This window comes from Melanotaenia boesemani, chromosome 15 (assembly GCF_017639745.1).
Source record: "Melanotaenia boesemani isolate fMelBoe1 chromosome 15, fMelBoe1.pri, whole genome shotgun sequence".
NCBI lineage: Eukaryota > Metazoa > Chordata > Actinopteri > Atheriniformes > Melanotaeniidae > Melanotaenia > Melanotaenia boesemani.
In genome coordinates this window covers 23586623-23602710 of record NC_055696.1, presented here as the reverse complement: position 1 = coordinate 23602710, position 16088 = coordinate 23586623, and the positions used below count along the sequence as shown (strand labels likewise).

Genomic DNA, 16088 nt, shown 5'->3' with positions numbered 1-16088 from the left:
TGTAACCGCACAAAGAAGGCAGGTAGAACATTGTAAAAGAAGTTACCCAAAAGAAAACACTTTGTTCTGAGGTTTATTAAAAAGTGGAATTCTTTGTGAAAGATGTAAACATGAAAATCTGATTTTAAGACCTTTTAACATTAAACCATTTTGTGTAATACTTTTTTAAATAGTTCTCCCAGGTATTTAGAAAAACATAATCTGGTTGTGAAGATATCTGGATAAAATCTGTTGATCTAAAACTTTAAACTAAATATTGTCAATCCTCAAATGAGGTATTGGTCATATTTCCAGACTCTCCTCCTGAGTGGGTTGACTGTCAGACCTGGAGGTAGAGTTAACTCTGAGGAATGCTCTGTGAGCAAAGCAGACTGAGTCAGTTGAATTTTAAGCTTTTATTGACGAAATTAATCTATCAATAGAGATGAATCACGCTGAATTCATAAGTAGGCTACAGCAAACACTTGGTCGGTTTTCTTTAATTACACAAGCCTGTGCTGTCTTTCTCTTTTATCACACAGCAACCTGACCAGCAACGTGTTTTATATATAAAGAAAATATTTTTTTACAGTCTCTTATTTCAAATAAGGACTAGCCTATATGGCTGTCAGTGATGTGATGATGCACAGGCTGGAGGATCCCTCTCGTCTTATTGCGCAGGATGATACTGCAGCTCCGCAACGGCGTCACGCTCCAACCCACCTTGAAACAGCTTCTTTTTGGTGCTGCATTCAGGTTCTCCAATAAAAAATGGATAAACGTAATTAATCAATGTGACGTTTTTAGAGGTTCAAGTTGTATCCATAAACCAATATTTCATCTGAAGGAACGCCTGTTTGATTTTAACATCTGGTAAATATTCGCATGCTGTGTTAAAGAATAAAGTGGTGCTGTGGAAATTAAGTTAAAAATATAGTTTTTGTTTTGAAAGTGAAAAACTTTTTTTAATTAATGTTTTACCTGCGTTTTTTGTGCTTGTTTTTTTTTCAATAAAAAGTGGCAAATCTATAATTAATTTCTTTAATATAGTAAGATAACTGTTATTAGTGTAATTTTACATTAACCAAGTTTAGAGAAAGAAATTATTGAGGAGAAAACGGCCAAAGTCGTCGAATCAAGCAGAGGTACAAAATTTCCGAGCATCATCAATGTCATTGAATACATCATTCCACTGTGAAAATGACAGCGCAGGTAACCAATCACAGACCGCATCCCTCCCACACCCGTCAATGAAACAAGTGCGGAGGCAGGACCGCGAGTAGCTAAATGCTCGGGCTTGGTTTCACGGCGTCGTCAGCGCTCGTCCCATTGGCGCAGGTGATTTGTCTCAGGATGCGAAAGGAGAGCGGAGGAGAGTGGAAGAGAGAGGGGAAAACGCCGATGGAAAAGTGTCCAGGGCTCGGTTAACAGGGAAAAACAGGGATACCGGCCCGTCTCAGTTTGTCCTGAGCTACTCGGCAATGACAGATTCACCGAAAGGGGCACTTTGAGATATGATGAGGTTTAATTCTGGTCGGTAATAGTACTATGATTTGGTATGTGGCCACTTTGATAGCAAGTGTATTCAGCACCCGAGGAACGGCCGCTCAAGGTGAGTCGAAGTGCAGTATATTTATCCACCGGCGTCCATTTGGTTAAGTTTGAACTCACCTGCTTTTATTTGAAATGCACCTGTTTGTTAACTCTGCGTGTCTGGCTTGTATGTTAAAAATGTCTCACTTTACGTCATGAAGTTTATACGTGTGTTCATCACCTGAGTGGAGCTGGGTGGCAAAATGATGAGGTGAATTAAACCAGACAGGTTCAGTTTTTAAACCTGTTCATTCTCAGCGTAATACAACACGGAGATGGATGTTCATTTATTGATTTCTTTGCTGTAGTTATTTATCGCCATCTTTGGGCTTGAGATTTTATTTTGCAGTATATTTTGGCTTGACATATTCCTTCTTAGACGTGTTGAGTTTGCTCTCCGGGACGTTTTGCAGGGTTGCAGCAGCCGGCTTCCCTTACGTTTCACTCCGGCTTGACATCGTTTGGAGAAATGTGAGGGCAAACGTGATTAGTATGGTGCGCCGGTGTGGATGTCATTAAAATGCTGTGAGTGGATTAACCCCTTCCTGAGAAGCTGCAGACACGAGTCAGTACCGGCTCTGGCCGCCAGAGGGCGCGCTGTGTTATTGAGGTGAATTACAGCCCTTTCCAGTCACACTTGAGGTGCAAGTTTGACCACGCTGCAGGATGACTTGATGTGGGGAAAAAGTGTTTATTTGCCTTGATGACTTTATGGACGAGAGAGTCTTTAACCAAGCCATCTGCAGCAGATTTTGGCCTTCATATGGATGCTGGAAGCTGAGCCAATCAACTAATGTAATTCCTTCATTCTTCCATTCATTTCCCATACCTGCTCTGTCCTTTAAGAAAGAGGAGAAATCTTGGCCTATCCATCAACTAGAATTTGGCACTTAAAATGGCTGATCATCAGTGTACAGTATGCCAAAAAGCTCTAACTTTTGCAAACACAGCAGCTTTATCACAACTCTAGGCCATTTCTTTCTTTCTTTCTTTCTTTCTTTCTTTCTTTCTTTCTTTCTTTCTTGTATACCCGTTTTTCTTTCTTTATTTATGTAAAAATTCATGTAGAAGCTCAGCTCTTTTAAATAAAGTCAGTATACAAGCATAATTCTTTCAGGACAGACTCAGTTGTCAGAGTCTAAGAATAAACACTAGATTATGTAGTTGGATTGTAAACCGTCTGGATGGGACATACACACTTGGAAAACCTCCGTAGATCACGTAAAGGATAAGCTATCCATCACAATTTACCCCACAGAGCTACACACTACTGTTCTTGAGAAATTGATGATGATCTAAACGACAGAGCTCAGCGGTATAGTGGCGTTTTAAGGGTCAATCACATGTGACATCATCTTCCGAGAGTCTGTATGATGTTGACGACAGAGACTAAGAGGCATGTGGAGAGCATGTAAAGCTGCAGCAAATTCACACCTAACCTTAAAAAAATGTGTCCCCCGTCCTTCCTCTCAATGAGTCCTCTTCAAGAGAGGAGAGACAGGGAAACTGGGGCAGCATCTGTTCCTCTACAGCACCGATTAGATAATATCAACAAGCTTTCCGTCACTATTTGCTTAACGTTTGATGCTCGCAGTTTTACTCATGATGTCATTCTTAGTCCAAGATGAGGTCACTTAACTCTTTAATGCCTGTTGTTGCAAAGTAGCTGTAAACTGCTTCCGGTTGTCCTCAAATTTTTTATTTTTTTATTGTTTTGATTTTTAAAATTAAATTACTTATTTGTATTTATTTACTATTATGTATGTATTATTCAGTATCGGTGATGAAGGTCATGCATGTGGTTTTAAATGTGTGCTCAAACTTTTAGCTGATGAAAACATCAGCCAAAAGAAGCTGGCACGCTCAACTTTTCCCAGCGATAACTTTGGACCAAAGCCAAATTAGTTAATTTTTCCTCTCTGGTCTCCCCCCCTCTATCGCTTCTACCATCTGAATCGGGTCCTTGCCACGCTCCATCCATCCATCCTGTTATCCTGCTCTCCTCTTACGCCTGGACGAACTTGCTCCCCTCTGGCTTGAAAGTGGCCTCTCAGCGTGAGCAGGCAGCTTTGGGAAGGGAACACAGTGGGTTGTGTTAATGGAAGCTCGGGGTGCACTTCATGGCAACCGTCTGCTGCCATTCGCAGGCGCTCATACACAAACACAGCAGAAACACATGCCGACATGCGAGCTTCCCCTCGGGGAGCAGTATGTCTTTAACCAGATCTGAACATATGCCTGCTAACGGGCTCGCTGCCCCAGACTAAGTTGGACTAATTATGACTAAGCTGTGTGATAAATGGCACTCAGTTGTTAGATAAATACATATGCCACAACATGCCAAGAGGGCGGTGGGTGAAGGGGTGTGTGTGTTTATGAATAGGATCTTTGATTACATCAAAAATCAAAATCATGATTATTCCACTTGGTATGATGATTGTGAAACTTAACTTTGAGTTTTTTATTTGGTGGGTTTACTTGAAAACAGTGGAAATGGTTTTACCTTTCTGACTGACAGCAGGGTGTATTTCCTTTATTATGTTGAGCTGAAGTAAGTATACTACAGCTGGGCAGGCTGTGAGTTTGGGCTTTTTCAGGGCTGGTTGGACAGGGGTGTAAAGGAAAAATGATGCAGCACAACAATCTTTTTTAGTCTAGTTATCTTGTTTCTGTTGCTATCAGAGGCTGTTGGCTTGTTATTTATTTATGAGGCATATTTGGAGTAGAACTAACGGTGAAAGAATAAAATGTTGGAGTATAAAACTCTTCAAAATGCAACTTTACAACAAGTTAAGTTCACCCCGTGCCTACCTTTTAGGCATCTGTTCAAAAATGGCATACACATAACAAAATGAGTACCACGAGGTCTGTTGGAATACTTTTGGAGTCATAGTAAAGGGAGATTTGTTCAGGTGTGTAAATATCAGTATACGTGTTACTGGTGAAGAATAAATGAAAATGGCACATAGCACAAATAAAAAAAGTTTCAGGCTTGCCCAAAGAAACAAATACTGTCAGGATGAATATCTGTTGCAGCTGTAGCTCTAAACCTCTGTCAAATCATGTGTGAACATTATCTTCAGACCTCTGGCAACTTTATTAATCCTTTTGGGAGATTCCCTCAGAGAAATTGAAGTTCCTTTACACTCGGAACTATCAGGGAAAAAAGTGAAAGTATAAAAACACATACATACAGACATATGCATTCATACGCCTACATACATATACATGCAGTATGCGGGCATATACATGTGTACCTAATTGTATGTATGTATATATATATATATATATTTATATATATACAGAAACATATATGACTGAAGGCTTATTTATGCCCCCTTTATAGGTACATAAGTAGGTACATCCATCTCAAATGTCACTGCCCTCATAATTTCATGTGTCCCAATTAGGGCTGTCAGTCATTCAAAATATTAATTAATCGGATGAATTAATATTAATTGTTATTGTTAGATATTAATCGCTTCTAATTGTTTCTAAATGTACCATAATAAGATATTTATCATGTTTATAATACTCCTGTAAGCAGGTACAGACCTGCAGTTATATTTTCAGAGAATGATCTTTCAGAGCTAAACTGTTCATGTAAAAGAGCCTTTCTGTGTCCATTTCCACCTCAGAACTGCGACGTTATTTCTGCATCGCTTCCTGAACCTACGCAGACTGTGCGTGTTAATTGGGCGTAAAAAAAATATAACGCTGTTAAAAGAAATTTGTGTTAATGTGTCGTTAACGCGTTAACTTTGACAGTCCCAATACATCGCAGCTTCTTCTTCCTCTTAGTTCCTTTTGTTGGGTCGCACACCAACTATACTGCTGTTAAATAAAAAAAAAAAAGCTTTTCCCGAAGATTTGGAATTTGTTGAAGAAGAAAGCTGCTCAGACCAAATATTGACGTTAAAATTTACCTCATACATGTTTTTACATATTTTAATAAATTGGTGCACCTGTTTCCAGTTTTCCTGAAAATGTATAAAGACAGTTGCACGTTTATGCAACCATGGTCGCGATCACCTTTATTGATTGTGACAGATCTTGACTCATCATTTTTTTAAATTGTATTAGCAATGGATTCCTATAACAACTCAAATACTTTAAAATATCAAATCAAATAAAGCAAGATTTTGCACTTTTTAATGTCCTCATGTGAATATTTTATATTTTTCTCAATCATCTGGCTATATTTTTTCAAAGCCTGAGTTCTTCAGCTGTTTTCTGTTTTATAAATACAACAATCAACACTCAGTCCAGTCAAATAACAAACAAATGAGTCAGTACGTCGAGAGTTGCTTATAGTTGATCATTAATTGGACCCTGTTGTGTTTTGGCTGCGTCTGCAACTTGGCGTCGTGCATTTTTCAGTCCAATCCTTTATGACTCACCTTATTATGGGGCTTATTTTAGAAGCTACTCTAAACTTTTGAACTTGGTTTGTGATTTGTAGGCGCTGTTTCTCCAGTCAGAGATTGTGTATTCAAGGATAAATCTGTGAGTTTAGACGGCGCTGGCATGGAGCTCTGTTGCTTAATTAATTTTCTTCTTGCAACCTTTCCTAGTATCCCACTTTTTTCTTTGTTTTTTTGATGATTCCTACAGTGTGATCGCTTAATGAGCAGTCTCCCTCCAAGTGGGCGGCTGCTTGGCAAAAACAAAGCTGCTGACCAAGAAAAGGCCGACTCATTGGCGGGGTGGATCTAAATCCCGTGGGTGTTCAGCATTTTCCCACTCAAGGACTTGTGTGTTGAGTGTCGCTTGAGATATTTATATTTCTCATTAGGAATGCTTGGTTCTGGCCTTTTTATTGACCTGATCAGTGATTTAAATGAGTAAATGACTCAGCATGTGAAGGTGTCGGTACTTCTCATGGCTCCCAGTGGAGTACCAACTCAGTTATCTGCATCCGTTTCCATGCATGCTAAACTGGTTGATTCCCTTTCCTTTCTCCACATCTTCCTTTCATTCAGCCTTGAAGAACGCTGTTGAAAGTGTGTGTTTGTTGGTGAAATGACCATGCTGAGCACAGTGGCTTTAGATAAAGTGGTTTTTAATTCCAACATTCAATTTAATGTATTGAGGTCACATGTTAAAATGAGGATATATCTAAGCTTAAAGCCTCTTGCACACTGAGCCAGAAAAGCAACATTTTCAAGTAGTCAGTTATTATTTTTAGGCTTAATTGAGTTTCTTTCACCATCATATTCACCCAGAATTCTCAAGCATCCTTATTGAATTTTAGGTCTGGGCAATATGGCTTAAAAATAAAATCAAACCAAATTCGATTTTCAATTTTAATAATTTTTTTTTCCTTTTCTTTCTTAGAAACATATTAAACTTCTTAAAAACAATATTAAACTTAAAGCTTTTGCATGTAAAATGTGTTTTATTTCTTTTGAATGAATGACAGCAAAGAAAGTAAATGAGTCATAACTTTTCAACCATGTAAACAACTTCAAATCTTGCATAGAGATAAGCAACACAACTGCATCCATCATGTTCCATCTGGATCCTTATCACATGGGATCCACTGCGGAAATAACTTCCCTGATGTTGGTCGTCTCTTAACGAGAGTTTGTGGCTGCATCTCTAAGACAGCAGCATTTCTCACTGCAGTTATATCTACGGCTACATTCCTGCCGTGGCTTCACGGTATATCTGTTAGTGCTGCTGAAACTGCCTCATTTCACGCATGCATTAAAGAATTACCATGCTAATTCCACAGATTAATCTCTTTGTATTAACACGTTAATTTTGACAGCCCTAAGGAAAATCCCAAATCTACTTGATAAATGTAGGTGGAACTAGACTTTTTTGTTGTCCGTCATTTTGACTGACAGGGTCATAAAAATCCTTTCATAATTTATTTTTTACTTGTCATTTGAAGACAAATTAAATAGCATTTAATTTTAAATAATTTTTAACTAATATTCAGTCTGAAGAACAGAAAATCCACACTTGGGAAAAAAAAAACATTTTGTCGCCTGCTGTGGCCTGAACGCACCGTCTAACACCTTCCTCCTGGTCTGCATGGATTTGAATTTCGCTCCTGCTTGTGTGTGATCAAATGTCTCCAGTGGGAGTGCTTCAGAGGCTGTTGTCATGAGGTTTTGGACTTTTGCATTGGACAGACAACTTTTCACAGCTGTTTTGATGTTCTGGAGGCTGAATTTATGCTGTGCTGCCACACTGGAGACTGGAAGTGCAGGGAACATTTCTACAAGTGAAGTGATCAGAAGTCGGCAAGACTGAATGACAGGTATCCTGATCCCGCAAGCACTCGTTTCAGTGGGAGGAAATCCCGCAGCATGCGCTTCTTCTGCACGAGTGGTCCAGCTGTAGCAGTCTCTGACCCGTAGTGCTAATTTTTCTGAGTGAAGCTAACAAGGTCATGCATCAAGAGAGATAATAGCTAATTAATATGCTCACTCGCTACAATGTGGTCAGGGGTCAAAATGACAGATGGCCTTCAGATTTTTCCATCACTGTTTTAAAAAACCAGTGATATAAAAATATTCTGTTGATGTTAACGTGACCCCTGGGCTATATATATACATGTGGAGATATATACATATATATATATATATGTATATATATATATATGTATGTATGTATAATATAACTGAACTCTCGACACACTGACTTTTTTTTTTCTGAACTATGATCTGGCGACCCACTGAAATTATCTTGGGACCCCTGTGGGGATTATGATTCCCAGTTTGGGAAAGGTTGCTCTATTGGATTGAGATCTGGTGACTGTGGAGGCTGTTGGAGTCCAGTAAACTAATTGTCATGTTCTAGAAAGAAGGTGGAGATGATCTGAGCTTTATGACATGGTGCATTATTCTGCTGGAAGTAGCCATCAGAAGATGCTACAGTGTGGTCATAAAGGGATGGACATGGTCAGCAACAATATTCAGGTAGGCTGTGGTGTTTTAAAAAAATACTCAGTTGGTACTGAGAGACCCAAAGTGCGCCAAGAAAATATCCCCCACACCATTACACCACCACCGACCTGAACTGATGATGCAAGGCAGGATGGATTCATGCTTTCATGTTCCTCCATGGACTCCAGGAGAGAATCCGAAACAGGGAGATCAGCTTCTTTCAGATGATGCATTAGTATTAAAACTTTCTCAATGCTTCTATTTATAAATACATTTTTGTTTAATTAAATTTGCTTTACATTTTACAGTGTGTCCCTCACACTGGTGTGGCTGGCTCTGCTTTGGGACTATACTAATCCATTTTGGTTTAAGATGAATTAATACTTGTTTTGGATCCTTTTTATTGTGTGATGTCATCTGAAAGAAGCTTATTCTTAAAGACAAGCTATCAAACAAATACTGGCTCTTTATTTCTTTTAGCATTAGAGAGAAGTCTAATTTTGTTTCGAAGCAACTATCAATGTTAAGTTTGTTACAATATTCTCTTAGACACATGCTCTTAACCATCAGATATTTCTGCTAAGGACATATGTATTGCCCACACCTCAATTGCCTGCAGTATCTGTTCTGGTGTTATTTAAACCAGCAGATTTTCTGTCAAGAAAAGAGAATGATGACTGTTTGGCTGTGCACTGAAATGTGCTTTAGGCATCTGCACGTATAGGGAAAGCCTTCACTCCCAATGAGCTTAATGAAAAGTAGCACCCCTGTTGCTTGGGGCAGATGGCACACATCATAAAAGTCATCAACCTTTTAATGCCAGTCAGCCTGATATTTGGGCCAAGGAGCCAGTGACTGACAGCTGCTGTCAGCTCTAAAGGTCCCAGCAGCCTCCAATTTGGTTCAGTGGACTAGTCTGGGAGTGCATCTCTGGACAAAAAAAGATTGTTGAAAAAAAGTGTTTCTTATGTGCTTTTAGACCTGTTAGATGCTAATATCCGATACATATCTGACAGGGATGATATACAGTATATAAGGATACTGAATCTATGAGTGGTCCTCTGAACTCTGGGGTTTTAAGGTGAGTGTGTTGATTTTAGCACAGAAACACACTTGAACCATTACTTATATATGATGATGTAACTCTGCACATGTCTTTTAACTTTAAAATTCACACCTTAAGTAGTTTTTCTTAGCTTGGAATATGATTTATTGCCCACAAACTGCAAACATAACAACTGAAGTTTGCTTCAGGCTTAGCTGCAAGGGTTTCTGATTGCATTTGGATTTGAATGAACCATCACTCACTGTCCCGGTTTTCTCACTTAACTCTTCTTGGTAGGTGGAAGAGGGTGGGTTATCTATTGAAACCTTACTGTTTAGCTTCAATTATATATCAGTCCTGGGAGGAGCTAGGGACCAGCAGAAAGGAAAATTTATACCTTTGGAAAAGTTTAGCTGTGGAAGAAATAATCTTACTATATTACTGTCTCCTGGATCAAATTAAGACAACTCATTGTTTTATCCTAAACCTACACCCTCTTCCAACTGCTCCTCCAACTTTCTTCCAGCCTATAATGGGATAGTTGTAATTACATAGTAATTAGTTGCGTGTGGTATACTGATAAAGTATTTGCGGTACAGTACTTCAGGAATGCGTTGTATCCTTTGTGCATGGGCATCTCTCCATACCTCACAACTGGATTCAGTTCTGATCAGATTTGCTGTAATGTGAAATTTTTCTCAACAAGATTTGTTTTTCACGGGTCTGTCTGTGCCAAAATATGAACCTTGGTTTTCAACTCTGCTTAAGTGGTCTCATAATGGAACATTTTTTTAGCTTGTTTAGAATTTGCTGGAGTTTAGTAATATGATGGTCAGATGGTCGGCTTAAATGAGTCACTTCCAGCTCCATCTTACCTATAATCAAATCAATCCATCCATCCATCCATTTTCTGCCGCTTATCCAGAGTTGGGTTGCGTGGGCAGCTGCCTAAGCAGGGAAACCCAGACTTCCCTCTCCCCGGCCACATTCACCAGCTTATCCGAAGGGATCCCGAGGCGTTCCCAGGCCAGCCGAGAGATTTAGTCCATTCAGCGCGTCCTAGGTCTTCCCCGGGGCCTCTTTCCGGTGAGATGTGCCTGGAACACCTCACCAGGGAGGCGTCCAGGAGGCATCCTAACCAGATGCCCGAGCCACCTCATCTGGCTCCTCTCGATGTGGAGGAGCAGCAGCTCTACTCTGAGCCCCTCCCGGATCACTGAGCTTCTCACCCTATCTCTAAGGGAGAGCCCGGCCACCCTGTGGAGAAAACTCATGTCGCCCGCTTGTACTCGCAATCTTGTTCTTTCGGTCACTACCCACAGCTCATGACCATAGGTGAGGGTAGGAACATAGATCGACCGGTAAATCGAGAGCTTTGCCTTTTGGCTCAGCTCTTTCTTCACCACGGCAGACCGATGCAGAGTCTGCATCACTGCAGACGCCACACCGATCCGCCTGTCGATCTCCCGCTCCATCCTTCCCTCACTTGTGAACAAGACCCCGACATACGTGAACTCCTCCACTTGGGGCAGGACCCTATTGCAGACCCGGAGAGAGCACTCCACCCTTTTCCGGCTGAGGACCATGGTCTCGGACTTGGAGGTGCTGATTCTCATCCCAGCCGCTTCACACTCGGCTGCGAATAGCTCCAGTGAGAGCTGAAGATCACGGCCCGATGAAGCCAACAGAACCACATCATCCGCAAAGAGCAGAGACCCAATCCTGAAGCCACCAAACCGGATACCCTCAACACATTGGCTGGACACCGGGGGTTACCGCCACGACAGGCACCGACGACCTTACAGCCACAGCTGCAGCTGGCCGCCTCGACAATAGAGGAACACAGCCCATTCGGATTCAATATCCCCCGCCTCACCTGGGACGTGGTTGAAGCTCTGCTGGAAATGGGAGTTGAAACTCTTTCTGACAGGGGACTCTGCCAGACATTCCCAGCAGACCCTCACAACACGCTTGGGTCTTCCAGGCCTGACCGGCATCCTCCCCCACCATCTGAGCCAACTCACCACCAGGTGGTGATCAGTTGACAGCTCCGCCCCTCTCTTCACCCGAGTGTCCAGAACATGCAGCCGTAAGCCCGACGACACGACTACAAAGTCGATCATCGAACTGCGGCCTAGAGTGTCCTGGTGCCAAGTGCACATGTGGACACTCTTATGTCTTAACAAGGTGTTCGTTATGGACAGTCCATGATGAGCACAGAAGTCCAACAACAAAATACCACTCGGATTTAGATTAGGAGGCCGTTCCTCCCAATTACGCCCCTCCAGGCCTCGCTGTCATTGCCCACGTGAGCATTGAAGTCCCCCAGCAGAACGAGGTAGTCCTTGGAAGGAGTGCTCTCCAACACCCCCTCCAAGGACTCCAAAAAGGGTGGGTACTCTGAACTGCTATTTGGTGCATAAGCACAAACAAAAGTCAGGACCTGTCCTCCCACCCGAAGGCGGAGGGAGGCTACCCCTTCGTCCGCTGGGGTAAACCCCAACGTACAGGTGCCAAGTCAGGGGGGGGGGGGGGGGGGGGGGGGGGGGGGGGGGGCAATGAGCATGCCCACACCTGCTCGGCGCCTCTCACTGGGAGCAACTCCAGAATGGAAGAGGGTCCAGCCCTTCTCAAGGACAGTGGTTCCAGAGCCCAAGCCGTGCGTCGAGGTGAGTCCAACTATATCTAGCCGGAACCGCTCAACCTTGCGCACCAGCTCAGGTGCCTTACCCGCCAGAGAGGTGACATTCCACGTCCCTAGAGCTAGCTTTTGCAGCCGAGGATCAGACCGCCAGGGTCCTCGCCTCTGGCATCCGCCCAGCTCACATTGCACCCGACCCCTATGGCCCCTCCTGCAGGTGGTGAGCCCACGGGAGGAGAGGCTCATGTCGCCCTTTCGGGCTGGGCCCGACCGGGCCCCATGGGCAAAGGCCCGGCCACCAGGCGCTCGCCTCCGTGCCCCACCTCCAGGCCTGGCTCCAGAGGGGGGCGCCGGTGACCCATGTCCGGGCAAGGGAAACCTTGGTCCTTGCTTTCTCATCATCATAGGGGTGATTTGATTTGAGCCGCACTTCGTCTGGTCCCTCCCCTAGACATCTGTTTGCCATGGGTGACCCTACCAGGGGCATGAGCCCCCAACAACATAGCCGCTAGGAATCAAATCAAATAAAATTTTATTCATAAAGCACTTTCATACAACAAGTAACACAAAGTGCTTTCCACATCACAAATAATTTTTTAAGGTTAAAAAACACAAGCCTTAACTGTTTCAAGTTTATCACAGAAAAATTTAGGACACACTCAATTGTTCTTTCTTGCTACAACACTGGAGTCGAATCACCAAACTTTATTCTAACTATTGCACACTAATAACTTAGCATCAACCTTTCATGATCTCTCCTTATTAAAATATAACTTATCCCTAAAGTTTTCTGAAGGTGTGTCCCAATTCAGGGTCTGCACACTTCAAAGTGCGGATTCGTTGGCCACATGTGGTGCGCAAAGCACTGTCCCAATTCACAGAATTTGAAGGACCCTCCGAATCCACCCTTCAAATCCGCACTTTGTTTAGCCTCAAATGAGGGATGGTGATGCATCCTTAGCGGCCTCTTTTCTCCCAGAATTCATTGCGCACAAGACGGTTATGAATCAGCAACCAAGCTCAGAAGAGTCGTATTAAGTTAAAATAAAGTTTTATTTAAAAAAAATACGCTTTTTTAACTACACTTTAGAATAAACGTTACAAAACCAAATACATTTAAAGCATGTTTGTTAAATGGTGACATTAAAATTCGGTAATATTGATATTCAAGGACTTTTAAGGGGTTAATAAAGTGTGTACCGGCTGGAAAACAACAGAGCCTCAAACCATGTTTTTTTTATTATTATTTCTTTTTATTTTTTATTTTTTTTACTGTTGGTGTTGCCGGTCCGTGTTCAGCGTCCACTGAAGTGTCCTATGAGTAATTTCAGAGGTTTAAGTGATTCAACGTCCTTTATTGTTGTTGCTGTGGGAAACTATTGTTGTCTAGGTAGGCTGTCCCATTTCACGGACTTCGAAGTGTGTAGACTACGGAGGACACTCTGTAGCCTACGTAGTCAGCGCACTTCAAAGTGTGCAGACCGTTAATTGGGACACACCTTATAACATCCAGAAATCTTGCTGTTTTCAAGTTTAGTGGCAATTTCACAGGCCCCTTTACACCCTTCAGCCTTTACTGTTAAGACAGTCCAATAAACCTCTGAAATCATTCAGATATTGTTTATGAACAGTGTTGAGGCATTCTGTCTCCAGTCAGATTTCACCACTGGGTTCAAAGGAAAAGGCTTTCCCCCAGTGTTGTCCTGATACGTTCAGAGCTCACAGACTACTCACCACTCCACGCTGCCAGTTGTAAAGACATGAAGTATGTGTACTGGCACTTTCAGTCAGAGGAAGCTGAATGAGTGGACTAACTATGCTCATTTTACCAGATAAAGTTGGAAGTGTAAGACTAATATATCCTAGTCTGGAATGGAGGGTTTCTGCAACACTGTACTATATTTATTTGAGGGTATTTTAGCTGTCTAGTTCTAAATACTTTCTTTCAGTACTGTACTCCATTACGCCTCCTTCTCCCCTCCCCTCTGTTCCCTTCTCAGCCTGTTATCCTGAGCTGGCTGGCTTCCTCCTCAGTCTCATTTTACAGCCTGGACCACTGATGCAGCACAGTCAGCTTCCTACATGTCGACTGCTCCAGACCCATTAAACATTCATTGGATGGAGCCATAAGATACCTCATCATAGTCTCAGCTGTTGTCTAAATTCAATCCCAGATCTGAGCTTAGTATCTACTAATTCTAATAATGAGGGGAATTTTATTGGTGTATTGGTCGTATTAAAAGAAACAATAGAAAATACACACTAGATCAGTGGTTTTTATAACCTTTTGTGCACACCTGTCAAATCTGTGCAAATTGGCTTCCACAGATGTCTTTAAGGTACTTGAATGGTGGTATTTGTTAGATAAGATAAAATCAGGGTTTTCTTAACGCAAAGTGACAGCTGGGAAATGCTTTACATGACTTTAAGACTACACATAGTCTTAATGAGTTGCTGTGTAATTACAGTCTCTGACTAATTTAGCCAACAGAAAAAAATATGTGAGCAGCTTTATTGGGGATTCTGTGTTTGCTTTGCTGTTTTTGCCCCCCAAAAGGGGTAAGAAAAAAACAAAAAAAAAAAACAAAAAAGGGATGGCAAATTATAGCTTGTGGATATTTAGTTTAGTTGAGCTTTTTTTTATTTTATTTTTTTATTGAGGAGTTCTTTGAGGTTCATCTGCATAATCTGGGTGTGTTAACCTGGTTTTAAGAGCTTTATTTTTCTAGGATTTCTATTGGAATATGATGATTACATTCATTTTATTCAAACATTGCTGGATCCTGTTTGAATAAGGGTGTGTGACAACCTTTTCTAAAAATACATTACAACATGTGAAAATGGCCAGCATTTTTTGTGATGTGTAAAAAAGGACAAATTTTGAACTCTGTATTGAAATAGGATTAAATTATTGGCATAAGAATACTGCCTGACAGTAGTGTGACTCTATCACATAGACAGCTGTTGTGTACGTGCAGCTATTTAGTACATAAAACCAGCAGCAGCACTCATGACTCTCCATCATCCTCAAAGGATAAGGGCTCATTGATCAGCCTGGTGGCCTCTATGGAGAGTTTCAAGGTGTCAGGTAACAACTTACTTAGTGTTCTGCTGACATAAACGGTTCTTAATATTTCTATCAGAAGGTCAAATCACTGTTGTCCAGTGAGGAAATGTTGAAGGCCCATCAGGCATCAGGGAAAAGCCCTTGGATTAAACTAAATCTTCCAAAATTCACAACCTAACTTGGAGAATATGCAAATGAAGGTGTGTGGTTTGAATGTAGAAATATCACAGAGAGGTATGGAAAAAAGCAAGCTTTTTGGAGAGAAGTAGATGAGTTGTACCTGTGTTCAGTGCAGCTGAAGTGCACTCTGGACATGAGGTGGGCAGGGAATAACTGTCAGGTCTAAATAGAGACATATTGGGGGAGTTGGTATTGTATCTCTTCCACCACCAGGTAAAATGTGCTTACTGTGGAGACTGGACAGTAATATTTCTGCAGACCAAACAAAATTTGTATCCTGCATCTGCCAGGAATCCTGCTCTGTAATCTCATCTGATGATCATAGTATTTAATAGTCTACAGTAATAGGTTTGCATCTTTTACTTCGTTCATGTTGGTTTATCTCCAAAAACTAATCTCTGTTCACAAATCTTAAATATTTCACAATGGGAAAGAAACAGACAAATTTTCAAGTATGTTGTAGTTTGATTGATTTAAGATGAAAGTGACAAAGGAATGCTAGCTGTAAGCACTAAATCTCTGTTGATTGCATTAAATTACAGGTCCCTGACCACCATGCTGTGAAACATCGCTAACCATGCTGTAATGAGAATGAATGCAATATAACCAAACCCACAATATGTACAAGCAAGCAAACTATTGTGATACAGATGGGAGAGGAGAGGTGAATGCTCCATCTTTCAA

At 41.6% G+C, this 16088-nt stretch overlaps 1 protein-coding gene across 1 annotated transcript in view; it reads left to right on the top strand.

Annotated features, from left to right (window-relative positions):
- The first annotated feature begins 1345 nt into the window (after window positions 1–1345).
- Window positions 1346–16088, top strand: part of igsf9bb (immunoglobulin superfamily, member 9Bb) — a 130780-nt gene continuing 116037 nt past the window's right edge. The window contains exon 1 of the mRNA XM_042009025.1: window positions 1346–1591. Coding sequence (XP_041864959.1) covers window positions 1528–1591 — 64 coding nt within the window. The 5' untranslated portion in view covers window positions 1346–1527. The remainder of the gene's footprint in view (window positions 1592–16088) is intronic.